Source organism: Ixodes scapularis, unplaced genomic scaffold, assembly GCF_016920785.2.
Source record: "Ixodes scapularis isolate PalLabHiFi unplaced genomic scaffold, ASM1692078v2 PGA_scaffold10__122_contigs__length_95168666, whole genome shotgun sequence".
NCBI classification, from domain to species: Eukaryota; Metazoa; Arthropoda; class Arachnida; order Ixodida; family Ixodidae; genus Ixodes; species Ixodes scapularis.
In genome coordinates, this window is record NW_024609836.1 from 81,584,878 (window position 1) to 81,604,801 (window position 19,924).

Sequence of the window (19,924 nt, forward strand, 5' to 3'; positions counted from 1 at the left end):
AAAAGTGAAACGGGCACATGCTGACCATAAGACCCAAGCGTTTACTATAAAGAAAGAAAAAAAATCAGGTACGAATTGGAACATTGTTTCACCCATATTTCAAAGCTTTTACTATTTCATTTTTCATTTTCATTTCATTTATTATTCCCTCAGGGCTCAAAGGCATTACAAAGGCATTATCGCGTAGTATTGTTGTTTTATTAACGTTGGTTCTATTTACACCATTGTTCCATTCACGCTTTGTTTTGGTGATTCGTTCTTATTTGTTTCGTTCTTGTTGGTGATTGTTAGAATCTCACTCGCAACGGAGCGTCACTAAAAGTGGGTTCACACACTTGCGTTTCCTTATGACTGAAGTCTTGCGATCTTTCGCGACGAGACAAAACACTGGCATGCTGGCGCAATTTATCAGGTGACCCTGGAACTGCACTCGATGAGAGCGAAGGTTTCGCAGTATTTGCGAGAACGAGTGCACATAGTTTCTATGAAAAATGATCGTTTATTACTTTAAAAAAATGTTTTGGGGCCAATAAAAAAGTAAAGTTGCGGAAAAGAAATTTGAATTATACGGAAATGTCAAAGGTTTCACTGCTACGCGCTAGATGGTGCCAGAGGTTTTCTCGCCGTGAGAGATCACAAGAGGTTGTTAGGCAGTCGGTCTTAAACAGACGCAAGTGTGTGAACAAGCCTTTAAAATACTTAAACTGTCCTGCGTTTCTTAAACTGTTGCCAGTAACTTGATAAAGTGTGACAAACCCGGCTTGCACGTGGTGCACCGCTGAGCGTCCCGCCGTCCGTTTGCGCTGCGCAGACTACTGGGGCGGATGGGCCTGCTTCGTGACAAGCATCCTCTTAATCGGCGTCCTCACCGCATTCGTCGGAGACTTGGCGTCCCACTTCGGCTGCACCATCGGGCTCAAGGACTCCGTCACGGCCATCTCGCTCGTCGCCCTGGGCACCAGCATCCCGGGTACGCTCAGCATATCGTGCATTGAAACGCGGGAATCTCAAAAAAAGGAGCAGAATCTTCGAAATCCAGTTCTATCTGATGGCTCAAAGAGCAGCTTCACTTCCGACAGTCTAATGGCGGTCATGAAACTATCAAATTGGGCACCGTCACTTGCATACGTCAATGGCAGATGAGTATTGGTTCTTCGGTCACCTCGTAACTCTTTCTTGATTCGTTTCATTTTCGATGGTGTGAGTGTAAGAACTGGCCAGTACACAACGGCGACCCATAAGCGCTTCGACTCATATTCCGCCATCAAAAGGCTTTTGAGCCAAACTGATGCCAAGATGTTGATTAGACCACGCTCCGAAATTAACTCTTATGCGGCCGTTGTATTTTATTCGTGCGCCATGTTAAATTGACCTCTCGAACGAGCAGGTCTCGTATATCCTCTGTTTGGTAGTGTGTTCACTTCGTTCTTTATGAAACCTCAAGAGAACCACCATTAATTTGACACGCATGCCGTTCACTAATATGATGATCGTGAGCAAAAGTGTCAAATTTAATTTTAAAATGCGTCAATTGGACGGGCGACCGTGTTGGGAAAACCATATGGTTATAAAAACGACGCATTCAATTTCTTTTTTTTTTTCTTATTTCAATAGTTTTAGTAAAGAAGAAAGTAGGAACTACCTAAAATACCTTTCACTAAATGAACAGGTGAACGGATATAAATACCGCTGAACCCTTTTAATTGCGCAGCGGCTTGCACCACCTAACGAATGGTTTTATTTCAAGAGTTAGCTGACTCGTGATTTATAAAACATTAAGGTTCACATCCTTAAGACCGGAGACAACGGAAAGAGTGGGGACAGGACAGACGTCTCAAACTCAACTAACAATTTTTATTGAAACCATCGCGAATATACGTCTTCTCCTGCACCCACATCCGAACAACTGCGCACGTCCCATAGCTAACCGTTACACAATTCTTAGAAAAACCTCCCACGGAACCTAACGCACCTCGAAAGGACGCTCAGGCGACCTGAAAAAGAACAAAGACAACAAAACTCTCAAGGGACCAACCCTGAACCGAGAACAACTGGTTCTCTCACACAAAACGGACGAACTCGTATCACAACTTTTCCACTAAAAAAAAACAACAAAAAAAAAAACATAGAGAAACAAGATAACCACAACGCGAACGTCCCATGGCTGACTTCTACACAAATCCTAAATAACCGCCTACGGAAACTAACACACACACAGCGAAGGGACGTCCAGTGACCAAAAACCACAAAGGCCACATACGTCCAGCAAAATTCAAGAACTACAAAAAAAAAAAAAAAAAAAAAACAACATATTACACTTTTATTTTTAAAAAAAATACAGTTACAGACATTTTCGCGTTACCGCACTGATTGTGATGGAGGGTTGGCTGATGCAATTTCCAGCGAAAGTGATCCTAATCGTCTCCTTTATAGCTTTTTCTGAGCAATCTCGTTCCCTGCACACTATTACTGTTTGTTTGTTGTTGTTTTTTGCCACTCTGGAGTACAGTTGCCGAATTCCTACACTTGTTTCGCAATTTCTGAGTGTGGAGCTTCGTTTTTTACCGCCTACTTGTGCTTCAACAACCTATCATTTAGACAGCGTTTCGTCTGCCCGACGTAGGAGAAGCCACAAGCCCATGGAGATATCGTAAAAAAAAACCACCTCACAGGGCACCTGGGCCCGTTTTCTCGAAGCACTAACCGCGGCTAAAGTTAGCCGCTGTACCTAGGAGAGGGATTTTGAAATCACGTGACTGGGCTCGGTAGGGATGCGGGGAAACATGGCGGTGCCCCAGTGAGTGAGCGCCGCTCGCTTTGGAAATAATATGTCGTTGTAGCTGCAATATCGGGCGCGTTAGTCAGCAACGAATGGTGCAGGAGGCTTTCGCTTCGCTTTACCTCACTTAAACCGCAAAGCGTGGGCAATGACATCGCCGCATTTTTTAGATAGTCTTTCGATTCTGGGCCGAGCGACCAAATGGTACGATTACATTAGAAGGACATGGAAGAGCACCATTGGAACAATCAGCAAGGTCACAAGCAAATCATGGGGGGCACAAGAACACACCCTCCGAAGGCTTGTACGTGCCCTGCTCGTCTCAAAAACGATGTACGGGTGGAACTACCTTCGCCTCTCTAGGGCTCAGAAGGACGGACTAGAGCGTTTGAACAACAACGCCAGAAGGCTCATCACTGGTCTCCCTAAGTGTACCAAACTTGAAGATTTGATTGAAATCGCCGACATCAACAGGCTGAGCGAGATTGCGGCCGAGGACAAACTAAGCCAAGTATTGAGACTACAGAAGACACCGGCAGGAAGACAGATTCTCAACAGGCTAGGATATCAATACGCCACCTACCTGTACGAGACTGCATCCCCGCCATGGCAAGACACCTTCATTACAGAGACAAAGCCCGTCCCTCAAAATATGGGCAAAGAACAAGAAAATAGAAGATGTACTATGGCAAGGAGCCATCTCAAACACGCGAAAGCCGAGATAGAATCGGGAAAGATTGTTTATTACACGGATGCTGCCATTTCCAAAGACGTCGTAGCTTTGGCGACAGTTAGCAGCAAGGGGGAATTGGCCCTCTTAAATCTAAACGAGTCCACTGCTTCTCGAGATGCCGAACTCAAGGCTATTCTTATGGCAGTTGAACACTCGGACCCTCAAGAAGAATGCCTCGTCTACACGGACTCTAAGGCCGCATACGAAGAATGCAGGAACCCATCCACTTCCAACAAGACTGCAAAGGCCATCAAAGCAAGCGTCATGAACCGACAAACAAAGCTTAGTGTGAGGTGGATCCCAGGCCACCAAAACATTCCTGGGAACGAGGCAGCACATGCCGCAGCACGGGTCATGCTCTCTTCTCCCTCCTCTGATCCCGGCTATGGTGGCCTCACGTGCTCCTCAGAAAGACAGGACCCTACAGCCGTCAAGGACGATGAGCGGAGAGAGCGCCGAGAGAGGCTCCATGCACTCAGAAAACAAGACTCGTACCCTTTACCGGATGGACCCTACTCCCGATGGGACAGGGTCTGCCTCAGGCGACTACGCACGGGAACCGCCATGGTACCTAAACGTACTGCAATGTACACTTGGAACAAGCAACGACTGAAAAGGTACAACGAAGAGAACTCAGAACCCGCAGACGACATGGACGAAAGTCTTTGCCGACAATGCAAGGTCGTGGCCTCAGAAAATCACGTTTTCTGGGACTGCATAAACATTTTTGAGAAAAAAGAAGAAATTTTACTGACCATTCCCGCGGATCAAAGACCCAAGAGCTTGGCGGAATGGACCAGACCATCCGGCTCACCAAAGCACCGAAAGGAACTATTCGACTCCCTCCTTCGGTTCATTAAGGAGGCTCACCTGACTCACTTCATTTAATCCCCATCCCCCACCCCAGGACAGCACCGACGGCTTAAGCCCAGCTGACCTGGCCCTGATGTTTCTTTTATTTTATTATTATTAAAGACATTTTCAAACAAACTGTACATCACAGTTGGAACAAACACTAGTGGTGTGCAGGGAAGGATATTGCTCAAAAAGAGTCGTAAAGGAGACGATCAGGATCACCTCCGCTGGAAGCTGGTTTAGCCAACAGTCTATCCCAACGAGTGCAATAACGCAAAAAAAGTGAGTTGCTATATTTTTTTAAATTTTTGTTTAAGAAGCGTCTGATATGTTGTTTTGTGGTTTTTGGATGTCACTGGACGTATGTTGCCTTTGTGGTTCTTGAGGTCACTGGACGTCCCTTCGCTGTGTATGTTGGTTTCCGTAGGCGGTTACTTAGGATTTGTGTAGAGGTCAGCCATGGGACGTACGCGTCGTTATTATCTTGATTTTTGTTTGTTTGTTTTTCGAGGAGAAGAGTGTCATGATACGGGTTTGTCCATTTTGTGTGAGAGAACCAGTTGTTCTAGGTTCAAGGGTCGGTCCCTTGTGGCCTTTGTTGCCTTTGTTCTTTTTGAGGTCACTTGAACGTCCTTTCGAGGTGCGTTAGGTTCCATGGGCGTTTTTTTCTAAGAATCGTATAACGGTCAGCTATGGGACGTACGCAGAGTTCCGGATGTGGGTGTCGGAAAATACGTATATAAGCGCGAAACAGATGCGCGTCAAAACTGTCCGATCCGACGTGCGAACTGCCGGAACGACGTTCGGAGGCGAGGGTTTTCGACGCTTTCCGGTGTTACGAAAACCCTCGCCCCCAAACGTCGTTCCGGCAGTTCGCACGTCGGATCGGACAGTTTTGACGCGCATCTGTTTCGCGCTTTAAGCGATGGCTTCAATAAGAGTTTATAGCTGAGTTTGAGACGTGTGCCCTTCCCGATTCTTTCCGTCGTCCTCAGTCTTAACGATGTGCAACCTAAACCAGCTTGCCTGTTTACTAGCCTTATCATCAATAAGGTTCAGCGTTTTATAAAATATTTCTAAAAGTTCTAATATGTGCGTTGGAAGAGCCTTTTCGCAACCTTATCTTCCGCCGTATGAATGAAAGTAATGATAATCACAAAACTTTATCCTCCCATCAAATTATGCCACTAGTTTTTTTCCATCTAAATGAAGGGATGAATGCATGAGACTGAACCTTTTTAATCGGGCGGCGGCTTGCGCCACCTATCCATTGTTTTCTTCACGTAAAGGCTACACCAAGCGACGAAAGCTCGAGCTCCGTTTGGCGTCCTACAAGGGTGTTTCGCTTCCTCTCCTGCTTCTTCCGCGGCGATTCATTTGAGTCGAGGGGGGAGCAGGTGAGGTAACGCAAGTCCCCTTCCAGACGCCGGCCATAGTTCAAGGCTTCGACGCTGCGTAAGGACGGCTGGCGTATGCGCACAACTCTCTTTAAGAAGTGTCGATTACCCAGGATCCTAGGAAAATGCTGCGGGTGTAGTTACACGCAGTGCACGTGCTGGCGTCTCCAGCAGTAAACGTTCTAAAGCAAAGCCTGAAACAAGACGCATTTGGGGGTTTTACGTGCCAAACCTACGACGGGCATCTGGCACGCCCCAGCGGAGGACTGAGGATTAATTTTGACCACCTGGGGACCTTTGACGAGCAACCGAAAGCTCGGTAACACGGCGCCTCCTCCGCAATAAGCCTCCGTCACATTGATGATTGCGGGCACCTCGGCCGGGATTCGAACCCGCCACATGGGGATCCGTAGGCCAGCGCTCTCATTTCGGAGCTACCGAGGCGGCTTCAAAGCCTAAAACAAAAGACAGTATGCAAGGCCTGTTTTCAACGCCCTATTTTGATAATTTACTTGGTATGTTTGATACAGATCATGCGAGAGTGCGCAGCAGGTGCACCTATGTTCCCAGCATTTTCCTATGTGCTTAGGTAATTTGACAAGAAATATCCTGTGAAGCCTAAGAGAAGAAAAACAAACGACGGTTTGCCACAAAGAAGGTTCTGGCTCAAACTGTGGACGCAAAAAGAGTGCATGGCTTTAGCATACGAAACGTTTACGAAAAACAAACAGTGTACTTAATTGGTAACCTCTGTCGGACCTATAAAAAATACCCTAACAAACTTTTTTTTTTGTCAATAACATTTTTTTAACGAGTTGCGTTATTTGTCAGCATACCCTGATTGGTCAACTATTCAGAAAAGAAAAATAGTCTTGGTGGCCTTTTTATATTAAAAATAAGGCTTGATTTCGTACGTTCAAATTTCTGCACCATTGTTTTTTTAAGGCAATAGTTTTATTTGGGAACCTTGCACGGACCTTGCTTGCTCCTGCTGCTGTTAGTCGGACAGTAGAAGCATCTTGGGAGAGAGTGTCGGCTATTGCGCGCAGCAGTTGGTTTGATGTCATTTCCTCGAAAACATAGGCTCATAGCTGGTTCACACATTTACCCTTGAGCATGCTCTAGTACGTTGCGTTCCAGTGAAAAGGCTTACGGCGAGAGAACGCGGTGGTGCACTGGTACCAACTAGCACAGGACTCGTATAACTAGGCCGAACGTTTTGTAGTATTCACGAGATAAAATCCTCGTACAATCTATGCAAGATGTCATTATGGAAGGGATTTCTAGCCGGCCATGAAACAATACAGCGCAAAAATTAGTGTAAAAGTAAAGGCGCATATCGAGAGTGTTTCAAGGTTTTCTGACAGATGGCGCCAGTGTGTGGTCTCTCGCCGCACGCCCTAAGCCGCGGTCAGACTGCTGATACGGCATACAAAATACGGTCTGGAGAGTAGACACTGCCTATGGTGTTTTTCTTTCTCGTAGGACGACCCTGTCATATCGGTCACGCAAAAACTGTCTCCAGACATGTACGAAGCACAAGAAGCAATCATTTTTGAGGCGTGTATGATGATATTTGTATGATGCATGATCACTCTGACTGCAGCATTATGGCTCTATGACCTGACACGTATGCCTCGGAAGGCACATATTTATTTATTTATTTATTTAAAATACCCTCAAAGTCATTGCCATTACAGAGGGGAGTGGGGGTTAGTGGCACTAATATACTTTGCAGCTCAATATGGGCAGTATAGATTACTTATGACAGTTCTAAATAAGTGGTCAGGTATAATTGTTGCGATAGATGTGGGAAGATGGTTCCAATCGAACGAAGTTTTCGGAATGAATGACTCTCGGAGTGCGTTAGTGTTACATTTTAGAATGTCTCCTTTATAGACCTTTTCATTTTAGTAGTTGCCTCACCGGCGGACAGAGGGCGCTGACGCACTCGGCGCCATTAGGTTGCTTCAATTTGGTTGGTTTCGGTTTCAACGTGAGCGCGGATATGTTGCTGTTTTACGTTGTTTTTGCTTAATTTTGTGATACGATTATTTTCCTGGTAGCACACAACCACTGAAATAGTAGTATTGAGCCACTTTGGTGACTACGAGGTGTTGTTTAGCTTAAATTGTGGGCTTTTTTTACCAACTCCTTTGATGTATCTGATTATGGTCGGTTGCGAAAGGCCTGACTGATGTACAGGGAAGAATACCATCGTGTATGGCATTACCCGATGACACCAGTTTCCAGAAAATCACACTAATTAAGATAGTAACATGTGAATGTAAAGGGGGGAAGCATATCGACAGCTTGATTAGCAATGTTCTGAATCGACCAGAACAGATGAACTCGCGAGTTTACAACTCACTGTTTGGTTTTCGTGCGCACCCAACTTTTAGTGAACTTCGCAGAATAAAAACGTGTCGTGTAATGACGCAGATAATTGATATAAAAAATAATATCGTCTCGGCCTGTTTTCTTAGTACTCATAAGCAGCATTTCGCAATATTTGCCCTAGGAAATACGTTTTTTTTTTTATATGAACACTCACTTACTCAGGTTATGATATAAGTGACAGGCCCGTCAAGTTAAATCTGGCATTTTTCTACCGTAATATTAGCTAAATAAAATTCAAGGGCGCAGGCGGAGAAATACATCGGAAAGTTTTGCTGAATTCTAGCGCTAGGCACCACTTCACGGACCTGTGTGAACAAATATTTATTTCTTAGAACAAATTCGCTTTATGGAAGCGTGCATGGTATACAATTTCTTAAACTTCGTAAGTAAACCGACCAACCGTATGTCTACGTCGCAAAGAAAGAGATTGAGAACCTCATGCACATATAGGTGTGATATTATGAACAAACAAATCGCTTGGTGTTGACGTACCATTACTTTTAGCCTCAGATAAAATACAAGTTCAACGTTCGTTGTCTATCTTCTCCGCGAGTTTCCTCACATAAACAAAAGAAACTGTTTTCAATATAGTATGAATACAAAGAACTATACTTTCAGGGAATACAAATAGTCTCCTTGTGCTGAGTATTCTTGACGCCTTGCGACCCTAGATGCGCGATGCAAACATACGCGCTTCTTACTGAGAATCTTCCGCCACTATTAGTAAACAAACCTCAGGAGTCGTCGAGTAGACGTATCGGACAACAGTGTCCGAAGTAAGGCAAGCAAGCGCGGTGAAACGCGATGAAAAACACGAATACAATACATTCGCCAAGGCGCGGAGGGGAGAGCGGAGCAGCAACTTGAAGCAACCAAACGGCTGCCGCGTCACGTGATTCCAAGATGGCAGCGCCCATGCGGGAAAGGATGAAACGGTCTATACATATGATCAATGCGTGACGAAATATAACACGGATGATTCAGCAGTCGGTTGTGAAGTAATGAGTTAGTAAGGTATATCTTATGAAAGAGACATAAGCGAGCTATTTTGCGACGTAAATTGAGGTTAGGCAACGATAGGCTAGTTTTCATGGAGCTCACGCTTGCGGTGCGATGAAAGTTATTAAGAATAAAACGAGCAGAACAATTTTGAACTGATTCCGGGGCGTTAGTTAGTTTGGAATGACCGGGGTCCCAGATAGAAGCAGCATATTGTAATTTGGAGCGTACAAGCGTTTTGTACAGGGTTAGTTTCAAAGATAAAGGGGCAACTGAAAAGCTTCGTTTTAGATAACCCAGAATTCGATTAGCGTTATACATAACATACTCAACATGCATTTCCGAGAAAATATCTGAGGTTATATACACACCTAAGTATTTATAAGAAGAGACAGAAAGTAAGGGGACATCTTCGAGAAAATAAGAAGAACGAAAATTACATTTACGCGATACTCTCATGGCCTTGCATTTAGTCGTGTTAAGTTCCATCCCACATAATTCACACCATCTTGAAACCTGGTTAATGTCAGCTTGTAAATTCAGAACATCCGAGGCGTTAGTAACATCTCTGTAAATAACACAATCATCAGCGAATAAACTAATTGAATAAGAGATAGAATTCGGCACATGTTTGTTTTTGTTTTTCACTTAAATGTTCAGTTGTGAGTAGATCAGTTATATATATATATATATGTGTTTTTTTTGTATCTCAACTGACGGCTTGTGCCTTCTTCTTTCAGACACATTCGCCAGCAAAGTGGCGGCGATGAACGACAAGTACGCGGACTCCTCGATCGGCAACGTGACGGGGAGTAACGCAGTGAACGTGTTCCTCGGCATCGGCGTGGCCTGGTCCCTGGCCGCCTTCGTTCACTGGGGCCGCGGGACGACGTTCAGGGTACTGCCGGGCAACCTGGCATTTTCGGTCACCATCTTTTGCGTCTGCGCACTGATCGCCTGCGTGCTCCTGCTAGCGCGCCGGAACAAGCGGGTGGGAGGAGAGCTCGGAGGCCCCATGCGTTTCAAGCTTCCAACCACCATTATCCTTACGGGCCTCTGGATCTTTTACGTGACGATGTCGGCGTTGGAAGCCTACGGCGTCATCCAGGGCTTCTAAGGAAGGAACTACGTCTAGCCCGAGAGTTTGCTGAATCGAGGACAAAAAGGATTACGACGTGACGTGACCTCCTGACAAGGAGGCGCTATGGATGATATGCGATCGAAATATCGGAGTCGTATCGCAGGATTTTGAAAAGAAGATGCCAGTCCAGGGCCAGCTTCAACAATTGTACCTCTTCGAAATGCCCGAGAAGCGAGCTGGCGTTTGATCCGTTTCGCCAACGTACTCGCACCGGTCTGGACTGCCGATGATCTACGCTGAACAGCGCCGCCTCCAGGACTTTGCGCTGTTCTTCACTGCAGATGCATCATGTTCAAGAGCGGGCCACACGTTTCGCGCTGCTCTGAACTGCGGATGAATCATGTTCAAAAGCGGCCCTGGTGTGTCAAGCTGTCTTCAACTGCAGCTGAATCAATTCATGAGCGATCATAGGAGTTCGCGTTCTTCTGGATTGCTACGGAAGACGTCCGACCAAGAAGGTCCCTGTGGTCTCGCACGATCCTGGACCTCTACTGAATTGCGTTCAAAGATGGTGGCAGAGCTTCACCCTGCTTGAACCAAGTCTGAACCATGTTCAAGAGCGGTCCCGTGATCTGGAAGCGGGCCCGGGAACCTTCTGCTAAGTACGGCGTCCTGAAAGTGTGTCGCCTCGCAATAGTTTCCCCGGGAAGTGTCTGAAACCGGCAGATCGCTAAAAGCCGGGGACCTGACTCAGGTCGTTAGAAACGACTCTCGGTATTGTGAAGGTGTGACTTTGCGAAAACGCTGGACTCACCATCCGAAGAGGACACTTCACAACTATTCCCCATGTTCTGTTGATTCGTTCCTTTTTTTTATTATTCTGTGTGTGTTGGTTCCTAACTTACACCCCGCACTTCAGTTTTATTTTATTTTTCCAACTCTAAACTTCTTGTTTCCGCTGAATCATGAAAGCTGGCTGTGCCAGTGGTGATTCGAAACTAAGCGGACGCAGTCCTGCCATAGTTGCTGGAGACATTAGGAACCTGTGGATAAATTTCTTATTCGTCTGCCACGACAAGGATTAATATCCTTGTTTCAACACTTTATGTTACGCTTCATTCCCTACCTCGGATGCTCGGAGGAATGTTTGTGTGTCTTCTAAGGTGCAGCTATTTAAATACACACGTTACTTCGCCACGTTTGCAGTATGTTTCATGGCGTTACATTGCGGTGCCGCGAAATATACTGCGCCAGAGTAGATTTCCCTCCCAGGTCGATTTTCGATGAAGTGCGTCCATGTCCATATCTACGAGTTACTCCTTTCTAAAATCTCGCCGTGGGATTCGCCAAGAGTGATAACTGCCGAATGCAAGGGTAAAAATAAATATATAGCTACGTAATACGCTAGTCAACGCGGAATCTTCCTTATCGAAGTCCAATAAAATAATATTTTTCTGAAGAGTAACGGCAGTGAAAGAAAGCTCCCGCGCACCGCTAGTGCTTCTAGTCTCGATTTGTTAATTTGGGCTAAACTAAATTTTTACATTTTTCTTCGAGTTACTATATTACGGCGCTTTAGACTCGGCGTAGCAATATGATGGGCCGATTCAGAGCCGTTCTAATATAAGATAGCCAACCATAAGAAAGTAAATCATCCTAACGTCCGTCTCTGACCGCTGCAATTGTTTGATTTCACTCAAAAACACTTATTTCAATCGGTCCTGGAAGTGAACTCGATAATGTCAAAGACCACGTAGAACACGCAGATCTGTCTTCACAAATCGCTTATAGCTTGTATTGACCAAGTGCCTTCTGTTCCGGTATTTGAAGGAAGACAAAACCATAGCTGGGGGTTAGGGTGCATTCGTTTATTGTGTTCGTCCTAATTCAAAGTGTCACGCTCGCCGAAAAACACGCCTTTGCTTTTCTCTTGTTGCAAAGGCGAACGGCGCATGGTCCTGCTATGTCTTGTGCTGCAGTGAACTTTCCTTGAAGTATTTAATTTTTTCTGAGAGTCGCCGACAAAAAACAAAAGAAAAAATGTTGAAACACACGTTGTTTAGGTTTTTTTTTTTCATCTAACGGCAACGAAATGACTCTCCGGACGTCATGCTGCAGGACCTTCCTGTTGACATTCGTGAAAATCTGAACGGTGCAGAGAACCTGCGGCTCGGTGGCGAGATCTTTTTTTGTTTTTTTCCTTCGGCTAACAAATGCTCTCAGAACATTCCCCTAAAAGCCTTTATATGCGGTAGTTCGTGGAGTGTACATAGGAAGGTGCAAAGAGGATCTTGTTAAATTTCGAGATTACCAGCGAGAAGCAAGGTTAACGAGGATAAATGCTTTCGCCCCCTCCGACTCCACAGACACGGTATAGAGGTGGTTTCACACTGTCCCGTTCTAATGACTCGCTACGACCAGATTTTAGCGTCCTGACCATACACTCAGGTGTGATTTCGCCTGTCTCGTTAAAGATGGCGTTTGCGAAATGCAGACTACAATCGAATATAAACTGAATATAAGATTAACCGTTATGGCAGTCTATATAAGGATTGCCCTTGAGGGTTTATAGAACATAATTACTTTCTAGAAATATATATCTACATATATATATATACTCTATATAATCGAAAATATGAAGATGAATTAACCCTACTTGATCGAATGAATCGAAGCCTACGAAACCGCCGAAAGGCCAAATCTTTGGCGGAACCTCAGGAAAGGTAACATGATGAAATAATTGTTTTTAATGACAAGATTTCGGAGGGTAAACACAACAAAAAACGAGGCGTGGACATCTCTCCTTTTTATGAGTCCCCATGTGAAGAGAAAGGAAACTTGAATAAGGCTAAGCACCCGACAGAAGAAACATCATACGAGAAACACTGAAAGCGTTCACAAAACTCAGCAACGCTAGGCATGGGGCGACCAACCCTTGTCTGTCAAAATGTCAGAAGGCTGCATGCATGTTTGGAGCACATATGTGCATTTGTTAAGTGTGTCTGGAACAGAATGTAAGGTATGTTAAGGTATGTTCGTGTTCGCAGATTCGTTCACGTTTGAAAACGTTCAAGGAGAAAAAAAAATACAGAAAAGACGTAGCATGATATAACCCTATTATATCTGCGAAGAGAAACACCGAATGGAACAACTACCAATCTTATTTGCTGTCTTGTATACATACGAACCTTGTCCATCTTTCCTCCTTTCCTCTTGTACATAAGGTCTTGTAACGTTATTTTATCTCTCTCTCTTTCTCTTTCTTGCTCTAGTCACACGATGAGGTTAAACTTCTCCCGTCATGTTAAAAGAGAGGGAACATCGTGCAGCTAACTCTTGATCTTTTAGTGGATGCAAGGTCTTTTCGTGAACCGTCCTGGAGCGCAGAAGACCACTGCGGCTTACAACGTCCGCCTGTTCAACTCAAGAGCAAGAATCCAATTACTGTGTACATTTGCCTCTGTACTCCGGCTAGTCCCATACTTCCTCACTCTCTGGAATGTTGCCGTTTGTTGTCACAAGTCAGGAGAACAAAAGCCTGCCGACTCTGTTGTTGGACGAAACGACATCGCCATGTTACTGTGTAGCGACTGAAATAAGGACGGTGGATTGAAAGAAGACGGGACTCTTACCATTTCTTAATTACTTTATTGTGTGCATTGTTAGCAAGCGTAGTTTGTTTTCTCTCACGAAGCGAAGGAAATACAAGCAACCGTTACTCAAGCAGGTAACTTTTGTTTTCTTTTTGAAAGGCAGGCTTGGTATCACGTGGTCCCCGCGAGTGTTCTTTGTATTTCGTGGTTTGTTCCCTGACTTGTTTCTGTTGAGATGCCGGTGAACCAAAAGAGGCAAAATACAAGCTCACTGGTAACAGGGCATCTGTTGTGTCAGCTTCATTTTTTCTTTTTTGTCTGAATAGAAATAATTGCTTATATGCGCCACAGTTAGTTAAGTAGAGGTGCTCTATTTTAGGAGCAACATAACCCCTAGACACTCCGATTTAGCTTCGGCACTGCAGTAAGATGAGTGCCACCGGTTGGTGTCTCTGCGGGCACCCCTCACCTTTGTGGTAAATGTGAGTGAGTGTATGTTTATACAGCCTGAACTTAGTTTGCCTCAACGGGCGACATGTCTCTCAGCTGTACATGAGTAATTTAGCCAGTGCGGTACAACCGCTAACCTGGGGTCTTTAACGTGCACCACGCAGTAGTGGTACACGACCGCACGCCGGTACGACGCCCATCCAGATCGAAACCGACAGGGGGGAATTGAGCCCAGGATCCTTGGATAGAGAGAACTAGAAACGACTGAGTGGGACGAGCTACAGGCTCCGCTCATGCTTTCAGTTGCACCTCAAAATGTGGAAAGCGATCAGGTGGACCCAAGCCACTTCGATCGCAGCGCCACCTTCGCTGAGATCGAAGCGACCGACGACACAGGTGAAGGTCATTTGGGCAATATGGGGGGCATCAGTGGCCGAGTGGGTTAGTGCACACTAGAGCCACTAAATGAGCTACGCTTAGAGTATCGGCACTCCGTTCCCCAACATTGTTGTGGGCGCCGCCATTTTGGCTCGTATGCAGAGCAGACGCAACTGCCGATCGTCATGATTCAAAAGTGCGACTTCCTCGGCATTCGGTTCGGTGTTAGAAAGGTTACGTAACATTGCTTTGCTCTGCCGCGAACTGTTTGAACATTTGTGGAGGGCGGAAAAGCGCCTCCTGTGATTTCAGATAAAGCTTCAGATAACTGGCAACCATGATTTTAAGACACAATATGGCCAAGTGACGTTACTCTGAAGCGTAGCTTATTTAGTGGCACTAGTGCACACTAGCGCACACCAGCTCAGAGCACGTGGAGCGAAAGCTCACACTGCAGAGCCCAGGATCCTGGGCTCGATCCCCACCTCTGCCTGTGTCGATTGTACCGGCGTTCGGTCGTGTATCACTACTGCGTGATGCACGTTAAAGAGGCTAGCGGTTGTACTGCACTGGCTAAATTGCTCATCTACAGCCGGGAGACTCGTCGCCCGTTGAGGCAGACCAAGTTTTAGGCTATATAAACATACACACAAACCAATTTTACTTTTTTTTGGGGGGTGGGGAGAATATAGCTTTTTAAGGGCTATATTATTTATATATTTTTATAATTTTGACGTCAGAGGCAACGTCAGTACACCACGTCACGACGTCATCGTCGACTCCGACGTTACGCGACACCAATATGCTGTCGTAAAGCCGTCGTGACATCGCTTTGCGTCGAGGACAACGCCGTTTCGCGACATCAAGTCGCCTTTGTAAGGCGGTCGTAACATCGCGTCGCGTTGAGGACGACGCCGTTTAACGACATCAAGTCACCGTTGTAACGCGGTCATGACGATGCGCAGAGTTGATGACGACGTCGACGTTGTCGTCGATGCCAACGTTGACGTCGACGCCCTACGCAACGTCAAACGTCACTATGACGTCACGTTAACGCCGTCCTGACGTCGTCAACGCCATCATCACAACGACGTCACGACGAAGCCTTGATGGCGTGTAACGTCGTCGTCGTGGACTATGACGTCGATGTCGGCGTCGTGAAGTTGTCGGGACGTCATCATGACGACCAGTTGCGTCATGTCGACAACGATGTCGACGACCTGACACCAAGCGTCTTTATGACGTCGCGTGATGTCGTCGTTGTCTTCGTCAACGTTGACGTTGACGTCGTTGTCAACACAATATTACGTCAGAAAGCAGTCTTGATGTCATGTAACAAGCGTTGTCAACGTCGATGACGACGTTGACGTCAAGGCGTCGTCGCGATGTCGCATGGCATTGTGACGACAAGCCAGGTCGCGGTGACGTTAGGTATTGACGTGACGCCTGATGTCTTGGATGTATAAAAAATATAGCCCGGCATTTTATTGTTTCTATGACCTTGACCTGTGCCGGTCGAGCTTGGCGTTGGAACGCAACGCATTTTTTTATAGAAAACGGCAATGCACGATATGCAAAATAGTGCGCGCCGCCTATGGCGCAACGCCAGAAACTTCAACATTTTGGGTGCGAGGCTGGAAAGTGGTTGGAATACAACTAGGCTTTGCGATGCGTGGTTTGGCTTGATACATGTGGGGCGTAAAGCTCGTGCACGCAGTCTGTTCCCCGCGTTGCCTCGAGACCCAGATTGAATAGTGTGCAAAATTCCCCAGGAGCGTACAAAATCGACGTACCCGTGACAAATTCGCGCTACAGATCCGGCTGTGCTCGCTCGACTGCTATGGTGGGCCGTCTGTGTTCCTTCTCCTTACGGCAGCCATCCAAGACTCTCTCTTCGCAAGATAGAGAATGGCCGACAGAAATTAAAAAAAAAAAAAAAAAAAAAAAAACTTGGCGTTTTCTTTACTGTAAAACTAATTCGCGCAACCGTACGCAACACATTGCGCCGGCATTGCGACAAATAACGCGAGGCGCGAGCTCGGTTCGTCCTCGCTTCCGCACCTCTGTCGTAGCAGAGATTGATTGATTGAAAACACGTTTATTGACCTTATATTGCGTGGAGCGCGCTGCGGAGGTCAGTTAGAAGGAAGATAAGGGATTAGGAAGCGGGGGCCAAAGAAGAGGAGAGGAGCAGGAGGGCAACACTTCATGGCTTCAAGGCCTTCGTCGACGAGGGAGGGGGAGGCCGTATCCTCTTGGCTGTAGCCGAAAGGAGCCGGTCCCCCACTGGAGGCGCAGTTGGGTCTTTTATGAAGGTGAGTAGTGCCTCCCAGAGCTCCAAAGCATGCTTGGGGGATATGGTGGTGTCTGGACATGCACAGGCGTTCAAGGATGCGGGTACTGGGGCGTTTGTGATGAGGTCCAAAGCCTGTTGTCGTGGAATATTAGGGAGTTTTAGCAGGTCGTTTCCACACGAACGGTTCGCCCTCGAACGCATCCGCGACGCCACTGCGCATGCGTGCGCGAGTCGTTCGGGGAGTCGGGAGGCTCTTCTCGTTCGTTTCTCCCATTCCGGCCGCTGGAGTCGTCACCGCAACGCAGCCAGCACCGTTCACGACTCGGGTAAAAAAAAGATGGCGATTGGTTCGGTGACCGCCTTCGCCGACCCAGCCGAGCGTTAGGCTTAGGACAGCGGGAGGCAATTTGTCGTCCTGCTAGTCTGCTTCATCTGAGAGGTTGAACCAAATCATTTCGAGGACTGCTCACAATGGTAAGCGATCGTGAATGCTGTAAACGGCGCATGCTAGTAAATTTTTGCGATCTGCGGGCAGACTAGCTGCCGTGGCGACCGCGAGCAGACGAAATAATTTGGTTCGACGGTACACTATGTGAACGATCGTTCAAGTTCAAGATGACGGAGACACACCACATACCTTTACGGTCGTTCAGACACTTTTTACTCTATCTAGCATCGCAGTTCTTGAAATTCCGACCGGCAAATGTTACGCCGGCCGTCTTGTTTACATCAGTCGTACGCCGGAAACACGAGCCGCCACGGATTTACACGTTGCAGAATGTTTCACATGTTTGCTAGAAGATGGCGCCACCGTTAAGCATGATCATCATCATCGTTTACACGGTCGCGCCACTTTCACGATTCGCTAAAGTATGTTGAATTTGACGTACGGTTTCACGGAACGGACCAGCTGTACCGTTCGTGATTTCGGAACCGTGTGCTTGAAAAACGACTCGCTAAAACTCCCTATTATACAAAGGGCAAGACCACATGAGATGGACCAGGTCTGCCTTAGAATTGCAGTTCTTGCAGATGCCAGTGGCTGTGGAAGGTCCTGCCCCGTCGTTCCCGCGAAACCGCTGTAAGAGATGCGGTGTCAGTAGGGTCCCTGTCTGAATTTGCCGAATCATGACGGCTTCCCTACGAGAGAAATGTTGGGAGGGAATCTTAGGGATGGATAGCGGGTTAGCGGCCATGGAGAGGTAGGTGGCTCGCTGGGCTTTCGTAGAGCGCAAGTCGTGCCAAGGGTTGGCAATTTCCTGTGAGGGGTTGCCTAGAGACGAGGAAGAGGAGGGTCCCTTGGCCAGCGCGGAGAGATGTGCGCGCGCTAGTCTGTGGGCTTTCTCATTACCGGGTATGCCACAGTGGGCAGGGACCCATCGTATGATGAATTGATGGCCGGACGCTCTCAGAGATGAGACGGCCACCTTGAGCTCGTGTAAGGTAGGTCCGGTATATTTGGTGTCCGAGCATATGTGGTGTGCCGCTTGCGAGTCAGTATAAATGATGTGCGTGACTGGTGCGTCTTCCTTTGCCGTAAGAAGTGCGTCGCGCGCATAGTCCGTGATAGCTTGAAGCTCCGCTTGGGTGCTGAGCGGGGGCGTAGCCGTTGTGTGCAGGTATCGTGCCTGTGCTTCTGTGTTGCAATTGTACCACGCCGTGGCGTAGACAGCGCATTTGTGATCAGCTGGCAGGGATGCATCGACGTAGATCACGTGGGTGCAATCGTCAAGCGAGCGAATGTACTTTAAGTGCCGTCTCTTGAGAGGGAGGCGCCTGCCGGTGCTCTGTATCCGCTGATGTAAAGGAGTCCCGTCGGTGAGGACAATGTGTTCCCACTGCGGGGTCTGTTGTGGGAGTTCGGGCAGATCGTGCACGGCGTAGCCTAGTTTGGCAAGGATAGACCGGCCGGCTGGTGTTGTGCGAAGCCGTGCCTCCTGGATGTTGTAGTGCGCGGATACGAGTTCGCTGAGATCATTAATGCCCCCGCAACTCTTGAGCGCGTCTAGGCGTGTGTACCTGGGAAGGCCAGTAATGAGTCTTCGGGCCTCGTTGATAAGTCTTTCTAGAGCTAGCATCTGAGTCCGATTGACTGGATGATAGGGAAGACCATACAGGAGCCGTGAGACGACAAATGCCTGCACGAATTGCCTCATCTCGCGTTCGCGGACACCACGGGTGCGTGTTGAGATTCGTCGAAGGACGTGTAGGATCTTTTTTACTGATCCAGTCGTTTTCTGGAACCATGTGTTGGCTGTGCAATTTTCGTCCAGGTACATGCCCAAGATGCGAATGGTAGATTTCCTGGTGATGGGTTGGTCTCCGATAGAGAGGTTGTACATGTTCTTCTCGGCTCTCTTGGAGGGAGTACTACGGCCGCCGTGTATGACTAAGTATTCAGTCTTCTCTGGGTATGTGCTGAGGCCAATTTCGGTTGCAAAACTGTAGATAATGTTGAGGGCATTTTGGAGTATGTCTTCCTGCTGGCCGATGGACCCGCCTGTTGCCCAAAGCGTGATGTCATCGGCATATATTGTATGACCTAGTCCAGGCACTGCATCAGGACGGTGTGGGAGGGTGTGCATCGCCAAGTTGAAGAGAGTCGGTGAGATAACTGACCCCTGCGGTACCCCTACTTTGTTGGCTCGCGTGGTACTAGTGGCTTGGTCTACCTGCACTTGAAAACAGCGACCTTCCAAAAACGCGGCAATGAAGTTATATAGTCGTCCTTTTAGGCCGGCAGTTCTGGTTTGGGACATGATTGTGTTGTGCGGGACCCCGTCAAATGCCTTTTTAATGTCAACTCCAACGACAGCTCTCGGTTGTGTAGAGTGCGGGTCGAGGACTGCCTCCTTAAGTTGAAGAAGCGCGTCCTGTGTGGACAACCCCGCTCTGAACCCTATTTGCGTTGGGGCGAGAATGCCATTATTTTTTAAGTACCATGTAAGACGCGTATTGACCAT

At 47.1% G+C, this 19,924-nt stretch overlaps 2 protein-coding genes across 7 annotated transcripts in view; one reads left to right on the forward strand and one right to left on the reverse strand.

Moving 5' to 3' along the window:
* Window positions 1-14,122, forward strand: part of LOC8038284 (sodium/calcium exchanger 1) — a 334,367-nt gene extending 320,245 nt beyond the window's left edge. For all 6 annotated transcript variants that reach the window (XM_029982479.4, XM_040499557.2, XM_040206650.3 and 3 more), the window contains 2 exons: window positions 812-970; window positions 9,904-14,122. In XM_029982479.4, the coding sequence (XP_029838339.2) occupies window positions 812-970; window positions 9,904-10,280 (536 nt within the window). In that variant the 3' untranslated portion in view covers window positions 10,281-14,122. The remainder of the gene's footprint in view (window positions 1-811; window positions 971-9,903) is intronic.
* A 2,749-nt stretch (window positions 14,123-16,871) lies between these two features.
* LOC115322171 lies at window positions 16,872-19,742 on the reverse strand. The gene is made up of 2 exons (XM_040206654.3): window positions 17,934-19,742; window positions 16,872-17,112 (listed from the first exon to the last, which is right to left on the reverse strand). Exons 1-2 carry the CDS (start codon window positions 19,718-19,720, stop codon window positions 16,872-16,874), a joined length of 2,028 nt encoding a protein of 675 aa, XP_040062588.2. The 5' UTR covers window positions 19,721-19,742.
* Between the last annotated feature and the right edge of the window lie 182 nt (window positions 19,743-19,924).

Bases quoted from the DNA above. Each gene is read 5' to 3' on its own strand.
- LOC115322171 (XM_040206654.3), bottom strand. From the start codon at position 19,720: ATGTCCCAAACCAGAACTGCCGGCCTAAAAGGACGACTATATAACTTC. The intron at 17,113-17,933 runs TAATAGGGAGTT...GCTAAAACTCCC, and splicing joins ATGTGGTCTTGCCCTTTGTA to TAATATTCCACGACAACAGG.